At 35.7% G+C, this 24804-nt stretch overlaps 4 protein-coding genes, 1 long non-coding RNA gene and 1 other non-coding gene across 6 annotated transcripts; 5 read left to right on the forward strand and 1 right to left on the reverse strand.

Annotated features, from left to right (window-relative positions):
* The first annotated feature begins 2518 nt into the window (after positions 1–2518).
* LOC113734072 (uncharacterized) lies at positions 2519–5297 on the forward strand. Its single transcript, XM_027260393.2, has 2 exons — positions 2519–2828; positions 3015–5297. Exon 2 carries the CDS (start codon positions 3023–3025, stop codon positions 4904–4906), a length of 1884 nt encoding a protein of 627 aa, XP_027116194.1. The 5' UTR covers positions 2519–2828; positions 3015–3022; the 3' UTR covers positions 4907–5297.
* A 1314-nt stretch (positions 5298–6611) lies between these two features.
* Positions 6612–13116, forward strand: LOC113734073 (uncharacterized). Its single transcript, XM_027260394.2, has 9 exons — positions 6612–7102; positions 9214–9275; positions 10003–10057; positions 10430–10528; positions 10733–10819; positions 10914–11030; positions 11236–11328; positions 12378–12408; positions 12672–13116. The coding sequence occupies exons 1-9, from the start codon at positions 7001–7003 to the stop codon at positions 12854–12856; spliced, it is 831 nt and encodes a 276-aa protein (XP_027116195.1). The 5' UTR covers positions 6612–7000; the 3' UTR covers positions 12857–13116.
* A 1243-nt stretch (positions 13117–14359) lies between these two features.
* Positions 14360–14809, forward strand: LOC113735347 (uncharacterized). The gene has a single exon (XM_027262362.2). It carries the CDS (start codon positions 14360–14362, stop codon positions 14807–14809), a length of 450 nt encoding a protein of 149 aa, XP_027118163.1.
* A 2700-nt stretch (positions 14810–17509) lies between these two features.
* Positions 17510–18112, reverse strand: LOC113735350 (anthocyanidin 5,3-O-glucosyltransferase-like). The gene has a single exon (XM_027262364.1). The coding sequence runs from the start codon at positions 18110–18112 to the stop codon at positions 17510–17512; it is 603 nt and encodes a 200-aa protein (XP_027118165.1).
* Positions 18113–21027: 2915 nt separating this feature from the next.
* Positions 21028–22999, forward strand: LOC113734546 (uncharacterized). Its single transcript, XR_003459325.2, has 2 exons — positions 21028–21247; positions 22577–22999. It is a non-coding gene; the product is annotated as an uncharacterized lncRNA (long non-coding RNA).
* Positions 22572–22645, forward strand: TRNAI-UAU (transfer RNA isoleucine (anticodon UAU)). The gene has a single exon. It is a non-coding gene; the product is annotated as a tRNA-Ile (tRNA).
* Positions 23000–24804: the final 1805 nt, after the last annotated feature.

Below are 24804 nucleotides of genomic sequence, written 5' to 3' on the forward strand. Positions count from 1 at the left end.
ATATCTCTAATAATTCACAATCCAAACAAACCCGTTGTTTGCTGTTAAGAGGAATAAAGAAGAGGACTTCCACCTTGACCTATGATTAGTTGATAATTTTTTTTTTTTTAGAAAAAAATTTGAACGGATTCGATTTCGATCATCATCATCATCATAGGTCAGAGCATTTTTTTTTTTAAATCATAAATCGTTTATATGTTTTTGAGACTATAAATCGTTCATAGGTAATTTATATAAAGATTTTTACGTAACACACAATCTATTACTATTACGAGAATGTGTTCGTTTTTGTTATCTAAACGGCTGAAGTAACTTGTGTTGGCATTAATTGACAAATGACTATGACAAAAACTTGATGAATGTGTGATCTTTTCGTGAAGACAAGATTTCATTCCGCCTGCAGATTTATAATGGAAGAAAATGAGACTAATTAATGAAATGAGAAAATCTAAGGGGGCGGGGCACGTAGCTGCAGTTGAGCTGGAAGCCTGGAACCACCATGGGCATGCACATGGATCCACAAAAGAACAGACACGCCCCCACCGCCGTTTCAGCGTATTCAAATTTAATAATTCCTCTGTCTGCAGAATTCACGCGTCGACACTTTTTTTTTTTTTTTGGGGTTCATTTTCTAGTATCACTTTCTTGGACAGATTTGAGATTTCTCGTTTGGTGTTACTCCTTGGAGAAGCATCGACCACCCATGTTAAGGCTAAACTGGCACCGACATCGATCCCTTGGAAATTTATTTTTACCAATTAATAAACTTCCACTTCATTTTAACAAGAATGATTCAAGTCCAAACTGGAGTTGGAATGGACTACTGTTTGAGCAACACGGTTGTACTTGGATTGCAATTTTCTGAAATTTTTTGTAAAAAATATATTGTAGTGATTTGATATATGTGAGGTAAAACAAATAATTGAAAATATTTTTACAGAAAACGTGGAAATTTTTTAGTAGAAAATCTCTTTTCAAAAAAAAGCCGAGAGCTATTGGACTAAGGTCCTGTTCCTAATTAATTCTGATTGTGTAAAAGTTGATTTTAGAGAATCAGAGTTAAAAAGCATCGAAATATATATTTTTATTTTTTATTTTATTTTTAATTGAGAATAACTTTTTCAAAATTAAAATCTAATATCAGGTCTTGAAAATCAGTTGAGAACAAGGCTTAAATATTTTGAGAATTTCACTAATAAATTGTTATCATAGGCATATATATTAATTAGGCAAAATAGAAATTTTCAAAAAAAAAATTGAATACAATGTAATATTTATAGTAATGATTAATATTTTACAAGAAAAAAGTTTAATTACCAAAGTTACTATAATGGCATTGTTTGCTTAGACGTAATATAATTTAACATAATCTAAGTTAATTTACAACCTCTCCTTTTGATTGCTTTTTTCTTAAGTTGTCTTTCCACTATATTTTTTCCTTTGTTCTATTTTACTATCTTTTTGCAATTCAAAAAGAATTTTTTGCCTAAAATGGTAAAAACAACTTGAGCAAAAGGGTACATTATTCATATAAATCAATAGAAATACTTTTATTTCTAAATACACATTAAATGATTGTGTCTTGTCTTTCTTGTTAAATAAGGCTTCATACCCTTTTGTGTATTTCCTCTTCTTTCTTGTCTACAACTAAGTATAAATAAAGGGATAATATTAGAAACCTCTCTTAATATCACTTAGCACTCTTGAGATTTTAGAAATATCACTTTCCTCCCCTAATAATTGTCAAAAGACTATATTAACCCTCATTTAACACATATTTTACAACATATTAACTAAATGAAGCTCAAATTTAAAAAAAAAAAAGAAATGGAAGTCACTTTCTTCTTTTTCCCTTTTCTCCATCATTCTCTCTTACTCATATATTTTTGGATGAATATGCAATATTATATTATAAATTATAAAAAATTAAATTTTATTTATCTTTTACCTTTTGTGATTGTGATAAAGTAGGGTACTATTTATTTGCTTATTTTGAGTTGATTTTTATAATAATTGGTATAATTTTATGGTTTGAGCAAGGGTTAAGAAGATGGTGGAAAAAATGTAAATTCATAAGAAATCGATTTTGAGCATATCGAATTAAATTGATACAAATGTATTTCTTTTCAAATATCATTTTTATTTTTCAAATTTATATTTTTATAGGATATAGCATTGTGATGTAGTAGTACTACAAGAGATTGTTTTCGAAGTGATGGTTTTCTTGAAGTAAACAAAGTGACTTAGGAACATTTTTATTTAGTAAGTGAAAGGGTAGTTTAGGATTTTTAAAAATTTTGATACACAAATAACTAAAGTAAGAGAGGTAAGTGATATTTTTGAAACCTTAGGTGATGCTAAGAGAAACCTCCTAAGGGTAGGTTTCTGATATTATCCCATAAATAAAACGATGATGCGAGGAAAAAAATTTTAAATTTAACTGTTCGTACTAATGTGGAGCACGGATCAATTTCAGATGCCAGTTTTGCCCACCAGTCTGTCGGCGCCGTACAAATCGTCCTTTACGTGCCTCAACGTAATTTTGATCCCTTGGAAGGGTATTATCATCATTAAAAACCAGTAGTTTTCCCCTCCTGCTCCACTTCTACTTTGTAGTTTGTAGTCTAGTGCTCCACTAAGTGTTCTTATCTTCCATTATTGAACTCTCCCTCTTTTTCTCTGTCTTCTTTTCTTTGATTTCTGCACAATTCATCTGGAGTTTCTTTTGTATTAGTTCATAAGCTGCTAGCTAGCTGGATAAAAAAGTTTATACCGCTCCAACTTTGATGTGCATTTATCATCTTTCAGCAGAAAATTGAAGCTTAACGGTAAGTATTATAGAATAATTATTTGTTTTATCTTTTCAAGAAACCTGCAATTCTATTGTTTACTAGTACACTGCGTATATTTTGGGTATGTTTGTCAGCGAGTTTTATGGGAAATTTTAATTCCTTTACGTTATTATAGTGCTTAAATTTTTAGTGAGTTTTTGCTGGTTTTGGCAATTATGTTAGGAAATACAATGATGTCTCCTCACATGCCAGAGAAAGTTGGGAACTTTGCATGGATTTATCCTACTGTTCATTGGGGTTTCAAGATTTTATTGATGGCTGTCTTTCTTGGGATGTTGATTTTTTGTAGCATGGATGGTATATATATGGGTGGACTTCAGAGGAATTTTGTTACTTTGAAGATTAATAATAGTAGTACAAACTTGACAAAAAGCCTTCAAGATTTGAACATTACTGATGTTTCTCAACTTCAGCCGTATATAAGACAGCATTACCTGAATCTGAATCACACCCTGAGAAACTTGACAAAAATCCACGAAATTTTGGCTCCAGATGTTGCTCCTGAACCAGCCAATTTGGCTGAGAAGGGAGTTAATGATACCCGTTTTGATCCTCAAGCTTTACCCCTGTTTTCAGCCCGAAAAGATGAAAATTTGGAAGACACTGTTAAGCCAATGATTATCCCTTGGGTTTTAGCTGAATTAGAGGCAAATTATTCATCAACGTTGCTTTCTGGTTGGTTGGCTCCTGGTGGTGAACCGTGTAAGGATTCAAGAACTGAGGGTATCTCAGTCCCAAGTCTGGATGGTCAGGAGAGTATCGAGTTGTCTACTGGAGATATCCATGAATTTAGGATCCAGGCATTGGATGGTTTTGGAAAGCATCATTGCTTAGGTGGTGATTATTTTGAAATTGACCTTTCTGGTGAAAATTGGAAGTCTAGGCCTCCAATTACGGATATGGGGAATGGCACCTACACATTTCGGCTCCAAGTCCATCCAGATTTTGAAGGACGTTATAATCTTACCATTATTCTGCTGTTTCGACATTATGAAGGACTAAAATTTTCTCCTGCTAGATTTGCAATTGATAGAGTTCTTCGTGTTTTCCCAATTAAATTCCAGAAATCATCCGCTCAGTTACCAGAAATCTGTCAATGCGTGAAGTCTGATTTTGTCAGAGATGTTTGGTCTGGTCGATGGACTCGGCATGCCAAGAATGATAGCTGCCCTATTAGTTACGATGGACGATACAGATGCCAAGAACCACTGTTCCCCTGCCAACATCCATGGTGTGATGGCCCTATGGGGATTTTGGAAAGTAATGGTTGGGTGTATTCAACACATTGTTCATTTAAGATGTTTAACAGTGAACAAGCCTGGAATTGCTTAAGTAATCGCTGGATTTTCTGGTGGGGAGACTCAAACCATTGTGACACCATCCGTAACATCCTTAACTTCATCCTAGGATTGGACTTTGCAACTGTTCCTCGAAGGTTCGATATGAACATCACAAATCCCAAGAATCCTTCGCAAGTTGTTCGAATTACGAGCATTTTCAACGGTCATTGGAATGAAACTTCAAACTATCAGGGATTGAACTCATTGTCAAACGCAGAGTACAGAGAATTGTTGAAAGGTTACTTTTCACGTGAAGTTGTCCCAGACACTTTGATAATGAATTCTGGTTTACACGACGGGATCTATTGGCCTAATCTTAGGCATTTCATCAAGGGAGCAGATTATGCCGCAGCATTTTGGTCTGAGATATTGGAAGGGCTGAGGAGGAAGGGGATGCCCCTGCCAGAAGTCATATATAGAACCACCGTGACAACTGGTGGCTATGCTAGAAGCTTGGGATTTAATCCGTCCAAGATGGAGGCCTTCAATGGAGTAGTGATAGATAAGTTGAGGCAGTACAATGTGATCAGCAGAGTGATCGATGATTTTGATATGACCTTTCCGTGGCACTATGATAACAGGGCCAACGATGGGGTTCATTATGGCCGTGCCCCGCTGAAGATGAAGTGGAGGGATGGCCAAATTGGTCACCAGTATTTTGTGGACCTTATGCTTGGTCATGTACTGCTGAACGCGTTATGCGCAAGATCGTAGTGTATCAAGGCAAAACCATATTGCTCACTTGGGAGGCCTTTTGCTGTCAATGCCTCAATTCTTAGTTGGGAGTCGGCGAGTGCAGGAAAGTATTGGCATAGTGAAAGTTCAAGCCGGGCTGTTGAGATTTTGATAGAGGAAAGATGGTCTGCCAAGGCAAAGAAGGAAGCGCAATCATAGGAGGTTGGACTAAATTGGTCCTTCCATACTACTTACATTTGGTTGTACTGTGAAAATTCAGTAGTGATTCTTTTCATTTTCTGTCGTTCGTTGGTGTCCCACTTGGTCAAATACCACTGTAGAATAGTTGAATACATCTATAGATTCTTTATTTTTTATAACCGTTTTGCTGTAAAGTTCCAATAAAGTACGATGTTAAGTATCATCAAAATCGATCACCTAAAGTTACCATCGAAAGCTGCCCCTGTGGGGGGTTTCGTTCCCACGTCGGTACTGGGAGGGGGGGTTTGGGAATGGGTAGATAAGTCCCTTGAGCGTTGTCAAAAGTTGCCGGCTTTTGACGATAGCACAGGGATACAGGGTTTATTTGCCGAATTCTTGAGTTCTCTTAAGAAAATGAGAGAAAAAGAAAGCTGCAACTAGGATGTTGTGCACTTGGTACTCTTTTTCTGCTCTTGTTTTCTTTTGGAGCGTTCTTCAGTGGTTGACTCGTATGCTTGTGTTTGTATTTAGTGGCTATGGATTTATGCCTTTTGTCACTGCCTTGTGTTTGAAGAACACCCTCCTGTTTATTTTCTGGGGGTCGGGGTACCCCTTTCACAGCTGTACCTAGGCAAGTAAATTTAAAAGTTTCTTGATGTTCTTAGTAAACATCACTTTTTTTTTTTTTTTTTTATCGACACAGAGGGGTGTCCGGATCAATCCTTACGGGTCAATCCTTAGTAAACATCACTTGCTAGTAACCTGCACTGCAATTGTCATGCACAATTGCACTGCACAGTATAGATATTAAAATAATAATGTAGAAGTTAAATCAATAAAAATGCAAATGTTAACACAATTTTTAGACACAAAATTCAATAACTGAAAAAAAAAATTCGTTGTGTTAGCGTCTACATCTATTATATTAGTGTTTGCATTTGTTTGCTGGAGTTTATCTAGCATGATGTAATTGTTGTTGACGCTTGTAGAGGTATTTAATCAAGACCCCTTGCCAAAAAAAAAAAAAAATGTAACGAAAGAAAATCAGATGACTTCTCTCAAATTGTGAGTGTTCCAATATGTTTCTTCTTTATAATGTTTTATTTCATTTTTGTCTAATTTTAGTTTTACAATTCTTGACTTTCGTTAGGATATAGCTCGATTAGCATAAAATTAAAATTTTTAGGCAACGGATTCAAAGTACTCGAATTCGAGAGGACTTCAGGTCAATAAAATTTCATTTAAATGTAATAAATTAAGTAAACAAACTCAACTTGAACACAATAATTTTAAACTCGTTAAAATAATTAAATAAATTTGAACACTAGGTGTTCGAGTGACTAAAAAGTTTCGTTTACAATTTACGCCCCTACGTGGAGCCAAACATAGCCCAACACACACCAAAAAGGTTAAATACTAGAAAGGTAAAAGAAAACAAAAAATTAGAAGACTTGGATCTCACTTTTGCGAAGTTGCTTTCCAAGCACATTGAACCTTGACCAAGGAAACAATAACAAGACCGAGTGATTAAGGAAACTAAAAAGAAGCAAACAAAAAAGTAAATTAACTCCTGCCGTCATCTCTTTCTTCGACATAAAAAAAAAAAAAAGAAAAGAAAAGGAAAACATAATCCACCTTCCGAGCACACTCACAAAAACGGACTATCTAATATCTATACGCAGAGAAGAATCAGTTGAGTGTGTTTTGGAAAACCAGAAATACATGGGCTAAAGTTTGGGATTCTATTCAAACTAAGTAATTGTGGGTTTTTAGTTTTTTTTTTTCTCCTTTTTTCATTTCAATTGAGAAAATCTGGCAAATTTAGGCGGATTGAATTTAAGGCCTCGGTTGCCATTCAAACAATCCAATTATCCAGAGGACCAAGACGAAGAGGAGTGTAGGCCTTGGCGAAAAAGGCTTTCTTTATCAATAATGGCGTTCAAATTCAGCTGGGTTTCTTTCTTCAAAATTACCCTTTTTTTGATCCTTGTTGCTGCTATTGCCACGGCTTGTTACACTCTCCCCATTGAAAAGGTACGAATTTTCATCGGGTTCAGGTTTATTTTGTTCTATTTTGCTGATTTTTTTGTGCTTTGTTGGACTTTTTGTTCTTTTTCCTGATCTAGGTCTGGTTTGTTTTCCTTCCTGATTTTTGCACTTCTGGTGTAACTTTGGATGATTCCAAGTATTGATTGATCTGGGCTTTCTTAATTTATCCAAAATTTGTTTATTTTCTGAGATTTTTCATTTTGAATCATGAGTGCGCACAATTTTTGTTAAGTGAGAATTACCTCGATGCATTCTTTGTCACATCAGGTACATTTACCTGGGACACCTTGACTTCTTGCTTTTTCCAGTTTTTTTAATTAATGTTTGCTTCTATGCTTGTGCATTTGGCATTTACCTTCGTATTGTACAACCTTTTTCTGCCATTTACGTTGGTGTACCGTTTTATATGTGATGCCATCAATCTGCGATTTAGTCTGATTCGGTTTACTTCTATCAAAATTGTTGAAGATTTTGTTCCATATGTTTTTTGAGTCTAGCGACTGTAAGACTAAGTTTAGCTGGACCTAAAGAAGTGTCAAGAAAAGAAATAGAGACCCCAAAGAGAAAATAATGGGGAAAAAAAAAAGAATACCACAGTAGAGTAGAGCTAGAGCTTAAGCTGCTGAAGTGTTTTGACTATCTTCACTTCATCTATATTGCCAATTAAGAACTCATTGTGATGCTTATCATCTTGCAGGATCTGCTTTTTTCTAATTAGGTGCACCATCCTATACGATAAATTCTCTAGTGGTCATGTCTTTGTTGTTCTCTGAATGTGGCAATATGTATGTGTGTGCTTTTTTTTTAAGGCCTTCTAACACCAATGCCGCTTCTTAGGTTCATAAAATTTGAGGTTGAAAGATTCCATTCTCCATCTAGGACTTCTTATCTAACATCAGAGATCTGGAACCACGAAAGCTTATTTTCTGACATTATTAGACATGACTGAACAATGGACGTCATCAAGAGGTGGTATCAACTAAGTGTTTTTTGGCTAAAAAATCAAGATAAGATATTTAAGCTTACAGAGAATAGTGATTAAAAAATCGACTGAAATAACATGTAAAAAAGTATGCTAGTAGTATAACAATGTGATTTTTCAATGAATAGTAATGGCCATCCTTGGCACCAGTATCATGCTACCTGATACAAATATGATGGCTGGTTAGTTTGTAGGTAGTGGTATGAGCAAGCGGAAGAATGGGACCTTGACCTCTTGGCTTTACCATCTGTAGCTAAGTCAAAGAAACTTTGACTTCTTGGCCTGCCATCTATAGCTAAGTGGAAGAATTTTTCTTGCTAGGCAGGAGGCACTTGCCAGGATATGTTCCTGGACCCTGCATTTTAATGTTACTTTTCAGGAAAATATATGATCACTAAAGGACAGTGGGAATGTTTTAGAGCATATGTAAACTTTGTCCATCATTTAATCTTTTACTTACATGCTCCCTTTCACCCAAGTTGAATGACTTAATTTGATAATCATGAGCATTAAGTAAGGGCTGGAAGGGTACGTTGTCTGTAGAGGAAAAGGAAATATATGTGACAATGATCATATAATTTTCAATTTTGAGGATATAATAGGACCCAATACCCTTTTTCTTGTTTTAAAACGTTGAAGCAAATTAAGATTTTTAGTTGAAACTTTTCATTCAAGAACATTTGCAACAATTTGAAAAGGATGTAAATGCAACAAGAGATCAAAGGAGTAGTTATATGGACAGTAGATATGTGTAATAAGCTTCATTAGCATATGCCTTTCCCATTGATAGCATAATATAACACATAAATTTTCAACTTTATTCGCATAGATAAAAGTTGCATCTTGTGCAGTAACCCTTTCATTGTGCTTGAAATTATAGTCCTTGTTGGAGCTCAGAATTTAACATGAATGATTTGGTATGATACTCGTCTACCCTCTATAATCTTCTCTCTCTCCAATAAGGGGCATTAGGGTTTAGGCTTTATGTCAGGAGGTATAGTGTTTAGTTTTGGTTTCACTTAGGATCCCAAATATTGTCATCTAAACTGTTGTTTCGTGGAGTAACTTATGGTTGCCAAAATTATGTGCTTATATAACTTGTTTATTTTTGCAGATGCTGAAGAACTTTTTAGTATGGGTAGAGCAGGATCTTGGTCCTTGGGGTCCTTTTGTTTTGTAAGTATGGTTTTTGCTGATAGAGTTTTGTTGTTTTCTCTTAATGTATTTTGGTTTCTGGTTTTCTTGTTTTGAGAAACATAGTTGATGCATTTGCAGTGTACATGTTTATTATAAATAATCCCCCTGAGATTAACGATGGCCTTCTCTTAAAGAGAATTGATGAATTATGAGAATGATTGGTTACATGGTAGTCAATAACGTGAGACAACAGTGACATTTTGTGCATTAATAAAGTAGCATAGACATCGTTTTTTCTTTCAGATTGCGTTTCTCGAATTTTGTTTAGAATATAAAGGACTGTGCCTATGGAGATGTATAACTTATTGCACCAAGACTATTGTGATCAGTTGCTATGTATTGTTATTTTGGTAAAACTATTCCGGATAATTGTTTCTCTATTTCACTGGTGGTTGTGTCTTCAAAACTTAAACATTTTCATTGAATAAAATTTAGAAAGTTGTCCTTGTATTGGGGTGGTTAAGTGTCTACTAAGAACAATTGTTCTGTTGTTATGTATATTATGGTTTGCTGAGGCAAAAAGCATAAGCAAGAATGTGTTGACGTGGTTTCTATGAAATCGTTGTACACTGGATTCGTAGATCAAGAGCCTACTGTACTTGATCACCTCTGAAATTAGGATCATAGCTATATAAATGATATCATAGGACATGAATGTGTTGTTGTGCTTCTAAGCTTGTGCTAATGTGATTTCTGAAACTCGCAGGGCGGTTGCGTATATCCCCCTGACAATTCTGGCAGTTCCAGCTTCAATACTCACAGTATGATGTCTACCTTTTTCTTGTAAAGTCATAATTGATTTTTCTGTTTCTCGTGTATAGGAGGAACATCTGCCAACATATTATTCCACTAATTGACAGACAAGATTTTTGTGAAAATTTAGTGCAGTAATTGAACTCAAGTATGTTGAAGTGACTGGACTATTCAAAAGTGGTAACATTAAAAGCTTACTTGTCAAAATAATTTGATCTAGCGAGCTGAGTGATGTTCTTGAATGTAGTTTTGATTGATAAATCAATTGACTGTCCTTTCACTGCTGAGAGTTCAGTTCTATTTAGAGAAAATATAGTGCGGTCTTTTGTAATAATGCTCAGTTCTTATGTAGCCAAACTTTTATTCGGTAATTCTTTCAGCTAGGTGGTGGTTATCTTTTTGGCTTGCCTGTGGGTTTCATCGCTGATTCCCTTGGTGCTTCAATTGGTGCTGGTGCAGCATTTCTTCTTGGCAGAACTGTAAGTTTTGTGACAGCCATTTCCTTGAGCTCCATTATCTCTATGTTTAACTTTTTCAATTGCTCAAAAAAAAAAAAACTTTTCATTTGCTAAAAGAAAAAAAAATCTTTTTAGTCATCTTCCCTTGAGAATGTATAATCAACTATTGCCTTAAACTGGATGCTTCATCTTGCTAATGAATGTTCTTGTGCTATGTCACAATAGATTGGGAGGTCATTTGTTATTTCCAAATTAAAAGACTATCCACAGTTCCAAGCAGTTGCAATTGCTATTCGGAGATCTGGCTTTAAGGTTGGGTTGTTAATTCAGTTAATCCTCTACTTCCGTTATCTGTACCTTGTAGGAGAGTTCTTCAATTATAAGTTAACCTATGGCTTTGTGACAGATTGTGCTGCTCCTACGACTTGTTCCTTTACTTCCATTTAACATGTTAAACTACCTACTGTCCGTCACTCCAGTACCCTTTGGCGAATATGTGCTGGCTTCATGGTTGGGAATGATGGTATGTATCTAACTAGAAATTGTTTGTAATTGAATGTTTTGAATGACACTATGTATGTCTTTATCAAACTTGGTTTGTAGGAGCTTCACTTGTGACTTGACCTAAGTTGTGCCAACAAAAAATGAAGCCATTATACATCTCTCAACTATGTTTTCATCTGTACGTTCTATAGTTTTAAACTTGTCTATTATTCTTTTCTGTGCAGCCAATAACTCTAGCTCTGGTATATGTTGGAACAACGTTGAAGGATCTTTCTGATGTAACTCATGGATGGAGTGAATTCTCGAAAACTCGTTGGGTAAGAGCCAAGCCTGACACTCATCCTTGATTAACCTAGATGGTTTTGGTTTCCCTTTTCTTTTTCCTTGAATAAGAATAAGATGCAAGTTTCCAAATATTGACATTATTTGCTTATTCCAAGTATGAGAAGGGGGAAAAATGATGATCTTAATTGATGGCTCACATACTGCAGTAAATAGTCTGGTCCTCCCCTTCACTGCGAATGGTTCCATCATTGAATGTGATTTGAATTGTTAATCTCAACTCTAGCGAGGGTTTAATTGGTGAAACTTGGTTACATGTTATAGCTGTATGATAGATATTGCCTGCATATGCTCACATAGATCCTACATGTATGTTCATGTTTGCTGTTGAGGAAGGAGGAGAACCACTTTTGAATATTTTATTTTTTCTTTTTCTTTTTTGTTCTCTTTGAAATTTTCTGGTGGCTACTTGTATGTATATATTGCTATTTTACACACCCATTGCTGATGATATCATCATTGACACTGAATAGTTTACTTCTGGCTTTCAAATGTTTAGAATCACACCCGGTTTTTTATTAACAAAAATTACTGCTGCCTGTAACTAAGATATCAAAGTTTACATGCACTCTCCAAGATACTTAAAATGTTACAAAAGGAAAGAAAGACTAGCTTTATATATATCGTTTACACGGTTCCCACTTTACAGCCCACTTTTTCCTATGTTGCATAGTCTTGGGTTCTTAAGTAAAGGGCATGAGTCAGATGATGTTAAAATCTGCAAGTATATTGTATCTGCGCTTTCTTTGCACGTAGTAGTCAAATTCAATCGAGTGGCGACATGTAATACTGGATCTAGTCTTTATTAACTCTGGTTTCTGTGAGCAACAGTGGTGCTTGCATGAGAGGAATATAAAGCTTTTGCTGTTTTCTGACTACCTTTTGGCCTGAATATCTGTTTCCAAGATTTATTTTCCACGTTCTAATCATCAAATCATGACATGAAAATGTTTAGAACAAAGATGAAGTTCTCTTCTTTGTGAATTCTGACTTGTGCTCCTGTGTTCTGTTTTTTGTGATGCAGGCATTTATTGCATTGGGCCTTGTAGTGTCTGGTAAGTTTTGTTGGTTCTCCTTTCATCTTCCATGAGTTCCATCTTGACCCATGGATTGTATAGATCTGTTGTTAGTGGCTTCTGTATTTTCCTGTACTTTCCCTGTAGGGTCTCAGTGCTAATAGAAATTGAAATATGAAATATGAACTCTGACATGAAGAAGGTTGTATTCTTCATGAGCATTGTTGGTAAATGTCATCTCCTAAGAACGTTGACTTTGTTTGAGGTCCAGATGTTTACTTCTCATTTGGCTGTCCTTGCAGTCATTCTAATATTCTGTGTAACGAGAGTTGCAAAGAGGGCTTTGGAGAAAGCATTGGCTGAAAATGAGGACTTCGATGGTATTGCTCCGTCACCGCAGTTGCCGATTGTGGCTGATTCTCCTGTACATCTTAATGAACCATTTATAATCAAGATAGATCCCTCTCAAGATAATCACGAGAAGTAGACCTCTTGTTAATGTAAATTCTTTTGACTAATCTATTTTTATAGAGTATACCTCTCCAATGTTCTTGTCATCATCACCATCTGATAATGGTTAATAGATATTCTTCACTTGTACAGTCTGATAATGTTACACAATACACACCATTTCGACTTTGGAGAGCATGAGGTATATTTCATGGATAGCAATCAGTTTTGTACTTCAAAGAAAAAACCCTATCAGTCAAATTCATAAATGAACTAGTTTTAGTCTTTCCATGTAAATGTTGCTCCACTCTTCTGTACTTTATTCTCTCTCTCTCTCTCTCGTGTGAGAAATCCCTTTTTGCATCATCTTGAAATGGTATAAACTGCTAATACATATTGCTAGTCCTTTGTTTTTTCATATTAATTGGTTCTTTTGCTGCAGCAATGGAATGAATACATGGGCATTCTTTAGCCTTCTGATTATCGGCTCCAATTTGTGGCTGAGAATGGATGTTAGATTAAAATCATTAATAGAGTAGGAAAACCAGAAGACCAACTTCACTAATCTGGGATAGCAAGTCCAAATTCCCGCACCTGATGTTGCTACCTATCCCTTTATAGTAGTTGAGCAATAAAATTATAAAAGAAGAAAATCTTTTGTTCGGACCACCAGGTAAATGAAATAAAACCACCATACAGGTGATGAATGAATGCATGTGACCATGCTCGCATGCAAATAAACAAAATTGATTTCAGACATATGGTGTTAATTAAGGCCTTAAGGGGTGGCCAGTTGAGTTTCTTACTGGGGTTGATGTCGGCTGTGGTCCTTACCTTGGTTTATAGTCAATTCGCTTATGAAGAGGTAGCACTATTCATACGATTCCAGAATGCTGAAATTCACAACAATCACCATTACCAGCTGCTGCACTTTTTACAGTTCCACTGAGAAAGGCAATCGTGGGATCAAATCAACTAACTATTGTTAGTGCTTCATACCAAATGGATGGTAGATCAAAAGTCAGGGTCAACCGAAATACGTATAATAGTTTAAGTTTTGCTGGGATCAGGGGAAGATGCTTGTTTGAAACTTGAAAGAAAAGTCTATGCAAAAGCATGAGCATAATGATGAAAGTAGAAGCAACAAAGTATACCACTTCATCATGACATTCTAAGTTCTGAGAGCTTTATGGGCGCCTTTTGTTTCTTTTTGCTCTCCTAACAGGCCCAAAAGGTGTTAGTTGCGATAAAATTTAACTTTCTGTTTTGCTCAAAATGTTAATCCTCTAATAAAGTGCTCAAAGGGCGTCCCTATACTAACAAACTTTCTGCTCTTAGGAATGAGTTCTCTTAATATCAGGAGTGGACTATTGATGATAGATTTTTCGTAGGACCAGCAATCAATGATCAAAATCAGCAGACATTAGAATGAACACCGAGAGTTATGGTTTTAGTGTAGTGTCTCCCTGATTAGAAACATCACCAAACTCTGATAACTGCAAATCTATAGCTCCCAAGTTTGAGACTCTCTGGGGCTAAAATGCGAAAGATAAGCTTTCTCTCGCTTGCGAAGTGCTTCAATGGATGTCGTGATCATACGCAAGTCACAGGAGTTGGAACCAGGATTTGGAACTTCAGTGACAAGGCAATCGAGTTGCAGGTAAGAGTGGGATCAATACTCAAGAAAGCTCATTCTTTGAAGCCAGGATCATCGAAAAGGCTGAAATGCAAGAGTATTTATAAGAGTTACATGCCTGGCAAAGGAAAAGGAAGCAATGGAGGAGGGATGAGGAGCTTGCTGTATTACTATGATGAAACATGTCAACCCTATATCTGGATACATGATACTGGATGTGATTTCTCTAGGATGGTGAAGCAACAATATATTAGTCTTGAGGATTTGAGGGATTGTTCTGAGATCAGAATCTTCAGGGATCATCAGAGGGGCTGCATATCAGTTCGTAAGAAGTTCAGATCAGACTTTTGTTGAACTATTTTTGGAGGCTTATGTTTTAACTCTTGTAAGTGTATAAATGTGTGATATGTGACTGGGGAATCTATTTACTTCATTTGTTGTCACTTATGCATCTTTCTTCGCTCATACAGCTCTCTGACACTGGGATTTGAAAGTTTAGGGATGCTAAGTTAGTACATTATATGTATTGAGTTTGCTTAAGGGAATGACATGGACCGGAACTTCTGATCTTTGTCTTCCTGTAAGAGTTTGTCATTCTGTATTATGGAACTCTCCATCCATCTCAATTTGTCTGCTAAATTGTTGCGAAATAACTCTATGCTAAGTATTGTTTCGAACTATATGTTCAGTAATCTTGGCAAAATCAGTAGAATTGGGATGATTTTGATTAGATATTTTTGCCTTCTGTCTAATTCCACTGGGGCTTTTAGCCAAGCAAGTGCAATTATCTTTCTCAAGCAGTAAGATCTCTGCTGTCTGCTATCATGCAAATTGTGCAGCTATAGTGCAATGAGCTGGAGTGCTCCATTCTTGTCCTTCTGAGCTAAACATCATTTTGTTGGCCATTGTGGAAAAAGCAAGCACTTCATTGCATGCAGTACAGAAAAGTGTCGCATCATTCATGCACTTTCTCAGGTTCATAGAGCCTTCACTATCCTAGTATAAAAGAAAGGTGGTATTGCTTTTGGCTTAATGTAGAAAAATTACCGGACTTTCTTGCTTAAAGAATTATCATACACAGTTAAGGGATCTCATTACAGGTAGGTCACTCGAGGGGAAGGGGAGGGGGGGGGGGGGGGGGGGGGGGGAGGATCCTACTTCCTTATAAAAGTTCATTACTTACATTGTATTGATAATTGTGTTAATATGCACGAATGTTTGCCATTTGCCTTGATCTTGAATACAAACTATTATCAACTGTTCGCATTTAGTCTCCAATTATATTAAATAGAAACGTTAAGAAGAAAGAATTAATCTTCTATATACTGATAGTGCATACATTTTTACCATTGGATGTATGATACATAATTTAAATTTGAATTTGAAATTAAAATTTTACACATGTATCGTACATCCAACTAACTGTAATAATGTATACACTGTCAATACATATAAGATTTACTCTTTCAAGCCCTAGCCATGTGATGATGATGAAGTCGTCACTTCAGTGAATTTAACACTCCTCTACCCATGCATTGAAGGCTAACGCTCAGAAAAGTTTAAGATAGCCGCATACAATATATTATGAATGTCTAAAACATGGCTCATGTTTATGAGGTTATTCAATGTCTAAGGTTTTGGTATTAATCGTTGTATGTTTAACATAATTATTTACCAAATACTTAGGTTGATAATTGAACTAATTAAGAGAGTATAATTATGTTTTACTTTCTTTACTTCATTCTTATGCAAGTGGCATATACTCAACCAAAGATAAAATCAATTGAATAATGCTCCGGAGAGTGGAGAAGTTCACGAGAAACAAATTTTTAGTAGTACATTTTATTTTATGCTACAATTCGCGTAAAATTTTCTTCGCAGTCTCAATTTTGTAAATGTTAGGCGTTCAATCAATTTTTGAGACAAATTTTATTGAATACTCGATACCTATGCAAGGATGGTAAATGAACATAACGACTTGTAAGCTGCAAAAATTAAACGTTACTTTACAACAGTTAGTTTAGTTTCTTAGCAAATTTCTTTTAAAGATACTAATAATTACGCCTTTTACTAGCTGAGTATTGAATTCAGTTTTGAAACGATAAACCCCCCTCCTCCCAACGAACTATATACCTTGTTGCAGCTTACCCTCTAAACTATAAGGGCAAATTATCCAATTGGCCCTTAAACTCTTTGTCTAAGTAAAAATAAGCCCCTCATCTATTTTTTGCTGACTTTAAGCCCTCGAACTTGTAAAATTGGACACCCGTGACCCTTTTTGCCAGTTTCTCCGGTTTTGTAACCGCAAAGTGAATTCACACGAATGTCAGTATGCTTTTAAGAAGGGCATTTTTGTCAAGCAAAAAAGGAACAACTCCTCTCTCCTCTCTCCTCATTGACTTCTCCACCGATGCCGTCTCCCTCTCCTCTCCTCTCACCCGCAACCTCTCCCTCTCCCTCCCATTCGTCTCCTCCCCCATGGACACCATCAATGCCGACGTTTCCCAGAAGCTCTCCAATCCTTCCAAAATACCTATTCGACCTCAAAAAATCCGAAAGCTGTCATCTAACCCTACATCCACCATTGCCACCACCCCCGTTGTTCTCACCGCCGTTAACTCCTCCTTCATGCCCACCTTGCAGGCTTCCGAGGCCAAAGCCCAACAAATTACTGATTCTTCCTCCTCCCCTTCTGCCATACCTATTCCGACCACTGCTTCCTCCTCCTCTACCACCACCACTACCATCATCTCCACCTTCGCGTCGATCAGCACTGCTGTTACTTCCACCACAGTTTCCACACCCACGGCATCTATGCCCAAGAATCGGAGGCGTAGTGCTGTCCAATCAGCTAGGGTTCTGCCCCAGATCATCAAACCCCTGTCGGTCGAGGGTAAAATCAATGCCGCTCTCCACCACCTCCGCGTTGTTGACCCTTTACTTGCTACCCTGATCGATACCCACCAGCCTCCGGCATTTGAGTCTCACCACTCCCCGTTCCTTGCCCTCACCCAGAGCATTCTCTATCAGCAACTCGCCTACAAAGCAGGCACCTCAATCTACAATCGCTTTGTAGCGCTCTGCGGTGGCGAGACTGTCAAAAATGCCGATGGCTTGCTTTGCTTCCTCCTTCTTTGCCTGGGCTGTTTCCCTGATCACCTTTCCTTCCTCCGAATCCATCAACCCCCTAACTCGCTTCTCGATTTCAGCTGCTTTCACGAACCCACCTTCCGTACTTTCATCCATTGGTAAGGCCAACTTCATCTCCTCAACTAAGAACAGCCTATTCAGCCTCTGCTCAGCATAAAGCGGCCACCCCACTATAGGCACACCCGCACAGACTGCTTCCAACACTGAGTTCCACCCACAGTGGGTCACATACCCACCCACCGACCCATGATTCAACACATCCACCTGCGGTGCCCAAGATCTCACCACGAAACCCCTACCCTTTGTCGGGTCCAAAAACCCGTGAGGAAGCAACAAATCCAGATCTGGGGCGGGTGGAGTTTGAAAGCGGCTGGTTTTGTCCTCAGAAGGCGGACTGCGCACCACCCACAGGAACTTTTGCTCGCTCCTCTCCAACCCGATGGCTATCTCTTTCAGTTTTTGCGCGAGTTTTGAATCTTTTGACAAAAATGCCCTTCTTAAAAGCATACTGGTATTCGTGTGAATTCACTTTCCGGTTGCAAAACCGGAGAAACTGGCAAAAAGGGTCACGGGTGTCCAATTTTACAAGTTCGAGGGCTTAAAGTCAGCAAAAAATAGATGAGGGGCTTATTTTTACTTAGACAAAGAGTTTAAGGGCCAATTGGATAATTTGCCCAAACTATAATAATGGTATTTTGCTTCCTTGAATTATATGTTTGAACAGCACTACCCTTATTATCTTAATTTTTTTTTCTTTTTTCTCTATTTTTTTTTCATTTTTTCCCTTTTCTCCCATTTCTTTTCTTCCTTTTTTTCCATTCTCTCATGGAACTAGCCAATGTTTCCCTTCATTTTTAATATTTTTTGAACTGCTTTTTGAATTCATTTATTTGTTAAATTCATTCTTAATAATTCATCATAAACTCTTCTTATTACAAAACATAAGTAGCTTATATTGTAAAATGTACTAATCCAGTAATTCAACAATTTAAGTACATATAAATCAATTAGAGTTTACAATTACTCAACTATTAATAACAAAAGTAACTTATTATATATCACGTAAGAAAGAAAAGTTAACAATTGTTATTTGAAGTGAAATAAAAAGATAAGAATAAACAACATTAGTAATTCATTTTTTATTTGTTATTAATACTATTAATAATTGATTAATCAATATCTCTATTTTGTTCTTATATATTTGAATAGTTCAATTTCTTAAATGATATTGACTTCAACATTTGGAAAAAAAAGTCTTCTATACTATAGAATTCTTTTTATAAAATGTTGATATGAAAAATTAAGAAATAAACAAGTTTTGATTAATCTAGTATACTGATTTAAACAATGCTTAAAGAAAATAAAGAGGAAGAATCTAAAAAGAAAATGATAGGGAATATAGAAAAATAACAATGCTTAAGATAAAAGAGGTAGATTTGTCCAACTATATCGTAAAAGGGGGCAAAGCCTCTATAAAAATAGTTTGGAGGGTAAACTGCAACAAGATATATAATTCATTGGGGGGTTTTGCATTTAACCCTAAATGTTTTCATTTTAAGAGAGTTTTTGTGACATTATTACTGGACAGAACATTAGTACCTTAATGTCATATTGCGAACCAAAAAATTAAAAATAAAATAATTAATTACTTCAGATAACCCCGTTCGAAGGCGTGGTTTGGTGCTCATCACGCATCTTACGTTTTTAAAAGGCGTGATCTTTAACACTACGACACACAGCGCCTTTACATCAAGCCTTCTTCAATGGCAAGTCCAATAGGCAGTGCCAATGATTTACTCTTGAAGGTCTAAAACCACGCATTAACTTAGGCGAACACTTGGGTATACCCGATGTGTTAAAATTTGGACCGTATGGTCTACTTTGCCTTAATTTGAAAGTGCGAGAGAAAAATCTTGATGCCTACCTGTTGATTCTTGGGTAAATTTTTTTTTTTTCTTCTCGTGTAGGGAGTTATGATTTCCATATTGGGTTTAATCCAATTTATCTCGATTAGATGATTTCACAATCTGTATTCTCAGTTTTTTTTGGGATAATTTCAAAAACCTGTCTCGAGGTTTCCAAAATATCATTAATCTCCCTTAAAAACTAATGTTCTTGTTACAAATTCGATCAATTCGAAAAAATCAACAATAAAATAATGATTTCAAGAGTAAGAAGAATATTTCATACCAAATATACCCCTTAACTTATTATTTGTTGGTTATCAAAAGGAATTATTGGTTAAAAATAGATAATAAAAACTAAACTCTAGCACGAGTGTAATAGAATTTTGTAACAATAACTATATTTTTCATAGTACTACATAAAATAGTAAAATCAAAGTACTGGAGGGGAAATCAAGATTTACATGAAAAATTCCTAAACTCTTATAGCTAGTTTGGGAGCTGTGATTTGATGAGAAAAGAAGAAAATGTCACAAAAAAGACACTCTTTTTAGCGTTTAGGAGTTTTTGAAGGTTAGAAAAGGATGGAAAGCATTTGATTTGGACGGATGATGTCCTACTGTTATCGTCACCAAAGTTCGGAAAAGCTGAGAATGCCTAATAAATTTTTTTCTAAATGCCAATTTTGTCCTCAAATGTCAACCGAACAAATTTTTATTGATATATATATCCAAAATCATCCCTTTCCCTACCTTAACTCTCAAATAATATTAAAATCTCTTTTCTTCATTTCTCTTTTTTTTTTCTATCATAACTTAACATTTACCATCTTTTCTTTTATAACCTAAACATCCAAACTAGCTATTAGTATAAGAATTTGAAAGATTTTGAAAAAGAATTGAACAAGACAAAGTATGACCTTTTTTTTTAAAAAAAAAATCACAATAGATGGCTAATGATAAAAATATAGAATATGCTAAAATATGTTATGTTTTTGAATTATTTCTTTAACTTGCTGGGTTCATTATTTCACATTATTAACAAGAAATTTTCATCATTTGTAATTAAAAAAAAACAACTCTCAAGCAACATTTGGACTATTAAAAGGGGTATGATTTTAATTGAAAACAAATACATCAAAGTAGAAAAATTTTTCTAACCATCTTGTCTAGATGTCTAGATTACAAGAAAAGAAATGAAACGCCAAGTATTTTGGAAAAGAAAGGAAAGAAGATTATGTGCAGTTACATTTTATCCATAATTTAATAAAATCTAATTGTAAATATATTTATTATTGTTATAAAATTTAGTATTCAAGATTTTCAAATTTTTTAATATTCAAAATCATGATTAATTTAGCACAAGTGACTAAATTGTTTCTCTACGTAAAAATACGTAATATTTTCTAAGTTGCAAGAATAATAAAAGTCATTTGATCATCTAATAAGTATTGAGTCCGAAATGACTTTCGTTCCAAAATTTTTAGTAACCTCCCCTCCTCCCCCCCCCCCCCCCCGGCCTCGAATTGTGCAAATACGCCTTCATAAATGAACCGTTAAAGTTTGGATTTTAATTTTTTTTTTGTGAAACGATAAGTATTTGGATTTTGAATTGAAGCTTACCCTTTTATGTCTTAGAGTGGGTGAATAATGCTGGGAGATGGTACTTTAGATTTGGCTTGGATAGTTTTAACTGCCCTTTGAATGAAGTAGCACACCCCTTGATCAGCTGCTGAAAGGTAACATTTTTCTTCATTTTTTCTTTTTTGGGTTATTCATGCTTGTTTCTCTAAGCATTTACTTCATTGTAAACAGATCTTTTAATTTAATTCGTTTCTTTCCGCTCGGAATAGAGTAGAATCGAGGGTCTTTAAATTAGTTATGTGAAAAGAGGGTGATTGTAATTTGAGCTTTTTCATTGGCATAAACTTCAGTAAGAAGACTATTACTTCAGTAAAAAAAGACTATTGAGTAGGAGGAACGAACAACAATGGAGCACCAGTGGAGGATAGAAGCTAAGTGATATTGAATCAAATTAGAAGCGCAGAAATTATTGCGCAAGTTGGATACAGAAATGTTGGATAACTAGGATTAGTATCTGAAAAATACTTAGTCCCACTATTGTGATACACTGAAATCTGCAATTCCTGCAGTCTGAACAAAAACATTTTAGAACTGTAATGAGAGCTTTTATGAACATCTAGCTTTGTGTAGTCGGCTAAACAATGGACGCATGATCATTGTTGCATTGTTGATCTAATATTTTGAGAATTAATTTCTTGTTACTGAGGGGGATGGAGAAAGTTGAGTTGGAAATGAGTAATTGTATTTGGGATGATTTGGATTGACTGATGGGTTTTGAGCAAAGCAACAGGTGGGTTGTTTTCTAAAAGCTTAAGGCTCTTTAGCTTGCAATATATTCTGGAATTGTCTGAGATAATCCTTTTAAACCAACTTGCTTGTAGATGTCTTATGAATCTCTGAAAATTCCTTAGAATATTATTAAAAACTATTCTAGGGCATGATAAGTAGGATATGTACCTGATTGGATGCTCAGATGGCAGTTAGTGAGATATTAGTTCTTTTTGCATAATCAACTAGTTATGGTAGTATCTCTTTAGATTGTGATATTATCTTTGTGCCTCAGACTGGATATCTTTGTATTAAATGGTGACTGTGTTATGTACCCAAGAGATCTGATTATGAGTTTGTAATTGTTTTAATTACATTCTTTGTGTACAATATGCCTCAATAAATTTCAGTTTTCAGTTTGAAATTTGAATTTTTGAACTGTAAGTCAAAGAAAGTAATGTAACTACGAAGTGAGGAAGTTATAGAAATAATGGTAATATAATGCTTGAACTTTTTCTCCTGGGGAGTTGAATGGGGGAGAAGGCGCTGTTGGCAGCTTTCTGTTATTTCTCAGTGATTAGGTCAGAGTTTGATATAAAGCATCAGTTCTTTATCTTGAATCACAGAGCATTAACAACATGTTGTCTGTTTATGAATAAGATTTGATAATCACATCGAGTCTTTGTTCATCTAGGAACTTACTCTCTTCTGTGCAGGGTAGAGCAGCTTGGTAGCTCGCAAGGCTTATAACCTTGAGGTCACGGGTTCAAATCCCGTCTCCGCAGCATCAACATATTATTGGCAGTTCTATATAACTTGTAATTGTAGGCATATTCTTGACGGTGTGTTTAACTATGAAATCTGTTTAGTGGAAGTGTCTAATAGCAGTATGTCAATCCTATTAGTGGATGTGTCTGTTGCTCAATTGGAAGTTTCATAACATTGAAAACAATATTGTCATATGCATGAAATATGCGTCGAGTATTTATTATTTGCTATTCAATGCTCAACCTTGTTAAGCTTTTGTTGTTCTAGGATATAATAATATCTCATAAGCCATGGGATGTATGCAGATACTTTCTATTTTTCTTGGAATCATAGACCTAGCAAGATGTGCATTTTATTTTTTAACCATTTCATTTTGGTTTTGCATCACATTGGCCCTCTACAATACATGTTCCTTGCATGCAGATGGTTCCTTTTGTTATGGAAAAAATTAATGAGTGCCTCTTGAAGTGGAAAAATCGGGCATGATTATGGACTGGTTTCACTATCTGCTAACCAGATGGTTGGAATTTTAAAATGTTTCTTTTTTTCAAGGTTTTGGTGTCAATTACTTGTCAAAGGGTTGCAGGATCGTTGCGAAATATCATTGGAAATTGCTGCTCTAACACAAAGACATGTGATGTGATATTCTTCTTCCTTTCCTGAATTGAAGGTATTATTTTTGTGTTATACGTTAATACTGCAACCATTTGGCTGCTACACACTTGGATGGACATGTTTTGTGGGCCACTTTTGACCTCTCATGCATTTAGTTAAATATTGAGCCGAAGTCGAGCCTTCTTGAGCCAAGCCTCGAGAACAGCTTCAGAGCTGAGTAAGTTGAAAAGCCTTGTATGCCTTTAACGAGCTAGCTACCATTTCAATCGGGAAGTTTGTTGGGTACCAGAATCCTATCCTCCACCCAACCTTAACTTCAGACTGGCTCTTTTGATAGGGGTTGGGACTCATTGAACTCTTTCAGAGGGAAAAAATGATGATAGTGAACTAATGAATCCCTATGAATATATCTTCGTGCTAGGGTTATTTCTGTTAATGGCCCTGGTGTTTTTGCTATTCAGATATACTTGTTGCTGCTTAATTTCTACAAGAAATGGGGGAACTGGATCCAATAGCTGATAGCCTTAGTGTTTTACAGGTGTCAGTATAGTGAGTATTTTGGACAAGTGATTTAAAAGAAATAGGAAAAGCAACTCTCTCTCTGTTTTTTTTTTTTTTTTTTCAAAATCAAGTTGGATTCATCTCTGGCTACTGTTAATGAGATACGATACTACTTAATCATGCAAAAGAAGTGAACAACCTTTAACATGTACGCTTGATAATTTTCTTTACAACTCCCTACGAACCTCCTCCTTTCTCATTGTACTGGCTAACTACTGAAAGTCTGAAAGACGTAGGATAAGGTTACTTTTGCTCTTAGGATTCTGTTCTAGGAAACCTTAAGTATGACCTTCTTCATGTCTATTACAAAACTTTTAGGCAAAGGTTACTTCATGTTGGATAGGGATTTGCCTTTGTTTAGACAGGTTTACCTTTTATCTCGTTCATGAGCACTCTTGATATATGATTTCCTTTTCTGCTCCAGAAATTTGTCATTTTATTGTTTGTGGAAATTATTGCAGCTGTCAGTTTATGGCAAGGTTGTATGCAAAAACTTAATTTAAAGAGCTCAGACATTAGGAGAAATAGGCTTGAACTAGTAAGAATATTACATGGAAGTATATCTTTTGCAATGTAGTGATATCGTCCCACTGTTTTGCATGCTATCCAGATTTTTATTTCCTTTTCGTTTGTTGAGGAGGTTTTGTTTGTTGGGGGGTGGGGGGGGGGGGGTGCGGGAGTTCTCATGCATATACAACCTAGGCCACTTAAGTTGAACCTTTTAGAAAACGAAGTAAAGCAATTACCTTTTTCTCAGTCACATTAATGTGATTACTACCTAGTCTCAATAGCCTTTTTGGCATCTGTAAGTTTTTAGCTTTGAGTTGGATTACTTCTCATGTAACTTAATTTCAGTGATAAACACATGAAGTTTAAGTGAAGATTGACTTGTTTCAATGATATTGTCTGATTCCTTGTGGGTTTTGCTGCATCATTCCTGTTTTACATTACGAAGAAGATGTAATCCAGCTTAATATTTTGTTCAAATTATCTACTGAAG

Source organism: Coffea arabica, chromosome 3c (assembly GCF_036785885.1).
Source record: "Coffea arabica cultivar ET-39 chromosome 3c, Coffea Arabica ET-39 HiFi, whole genome shotgun sequence".
NCBI classification, from domain to species: domain Eukaryota; kingdom Viridiplantae; phylum Streptophyta; class Magnoliopsida; order Gentianales; family Rubiaceae; genus Coffea; species Coffea arabica.

Bases quoted from the DNA above. Each gene is read 5' to 3' on its own strand.
- LOC113734073 (XM_027260394.2), top strand. From the start codon at position 7,001: ATGGCGTTCAAATTCAGCTGGGTTTCTTTCTTCAAAATTACCCTTTTT. The intron at 7,103-9,213 runs GTACGAATTTTC...TTATTTTTGCAG, and splicing joins ACACTCTCCCCATTGAAAAG to ATGCTGAAGAACTTTTTAGT. The intron at 10,820-10,913 runs GTTGGGTTGTTA...GCTTTGTGACAG, and splicing joins TTCGGAGATCTGGCTTTAAG to ATTGTGCTGCTCCTACGACT.
- LOC113735350 (XM_027262364.1), bottom strand. From the start codon at position 18,112: ATGCTTTTAAGAAGGGCATTTTTGTCAAAAGATTCAAAACTCGCGCAA.
- LOC113734072 (XM_027260393.2), top strand. From the start codon at position 3,023: ATGATGTCTCCTCACATGCCAGAGAAAGTTGGGAACTTTGCATGGATT.
- LOC113735347 (XM_027262362.2), top strand. From the start codon at position 14,360: ATGCGAAAGATAAGCTTTCTCTCGCTTGCGAAGTGCTTCAATGGATGT.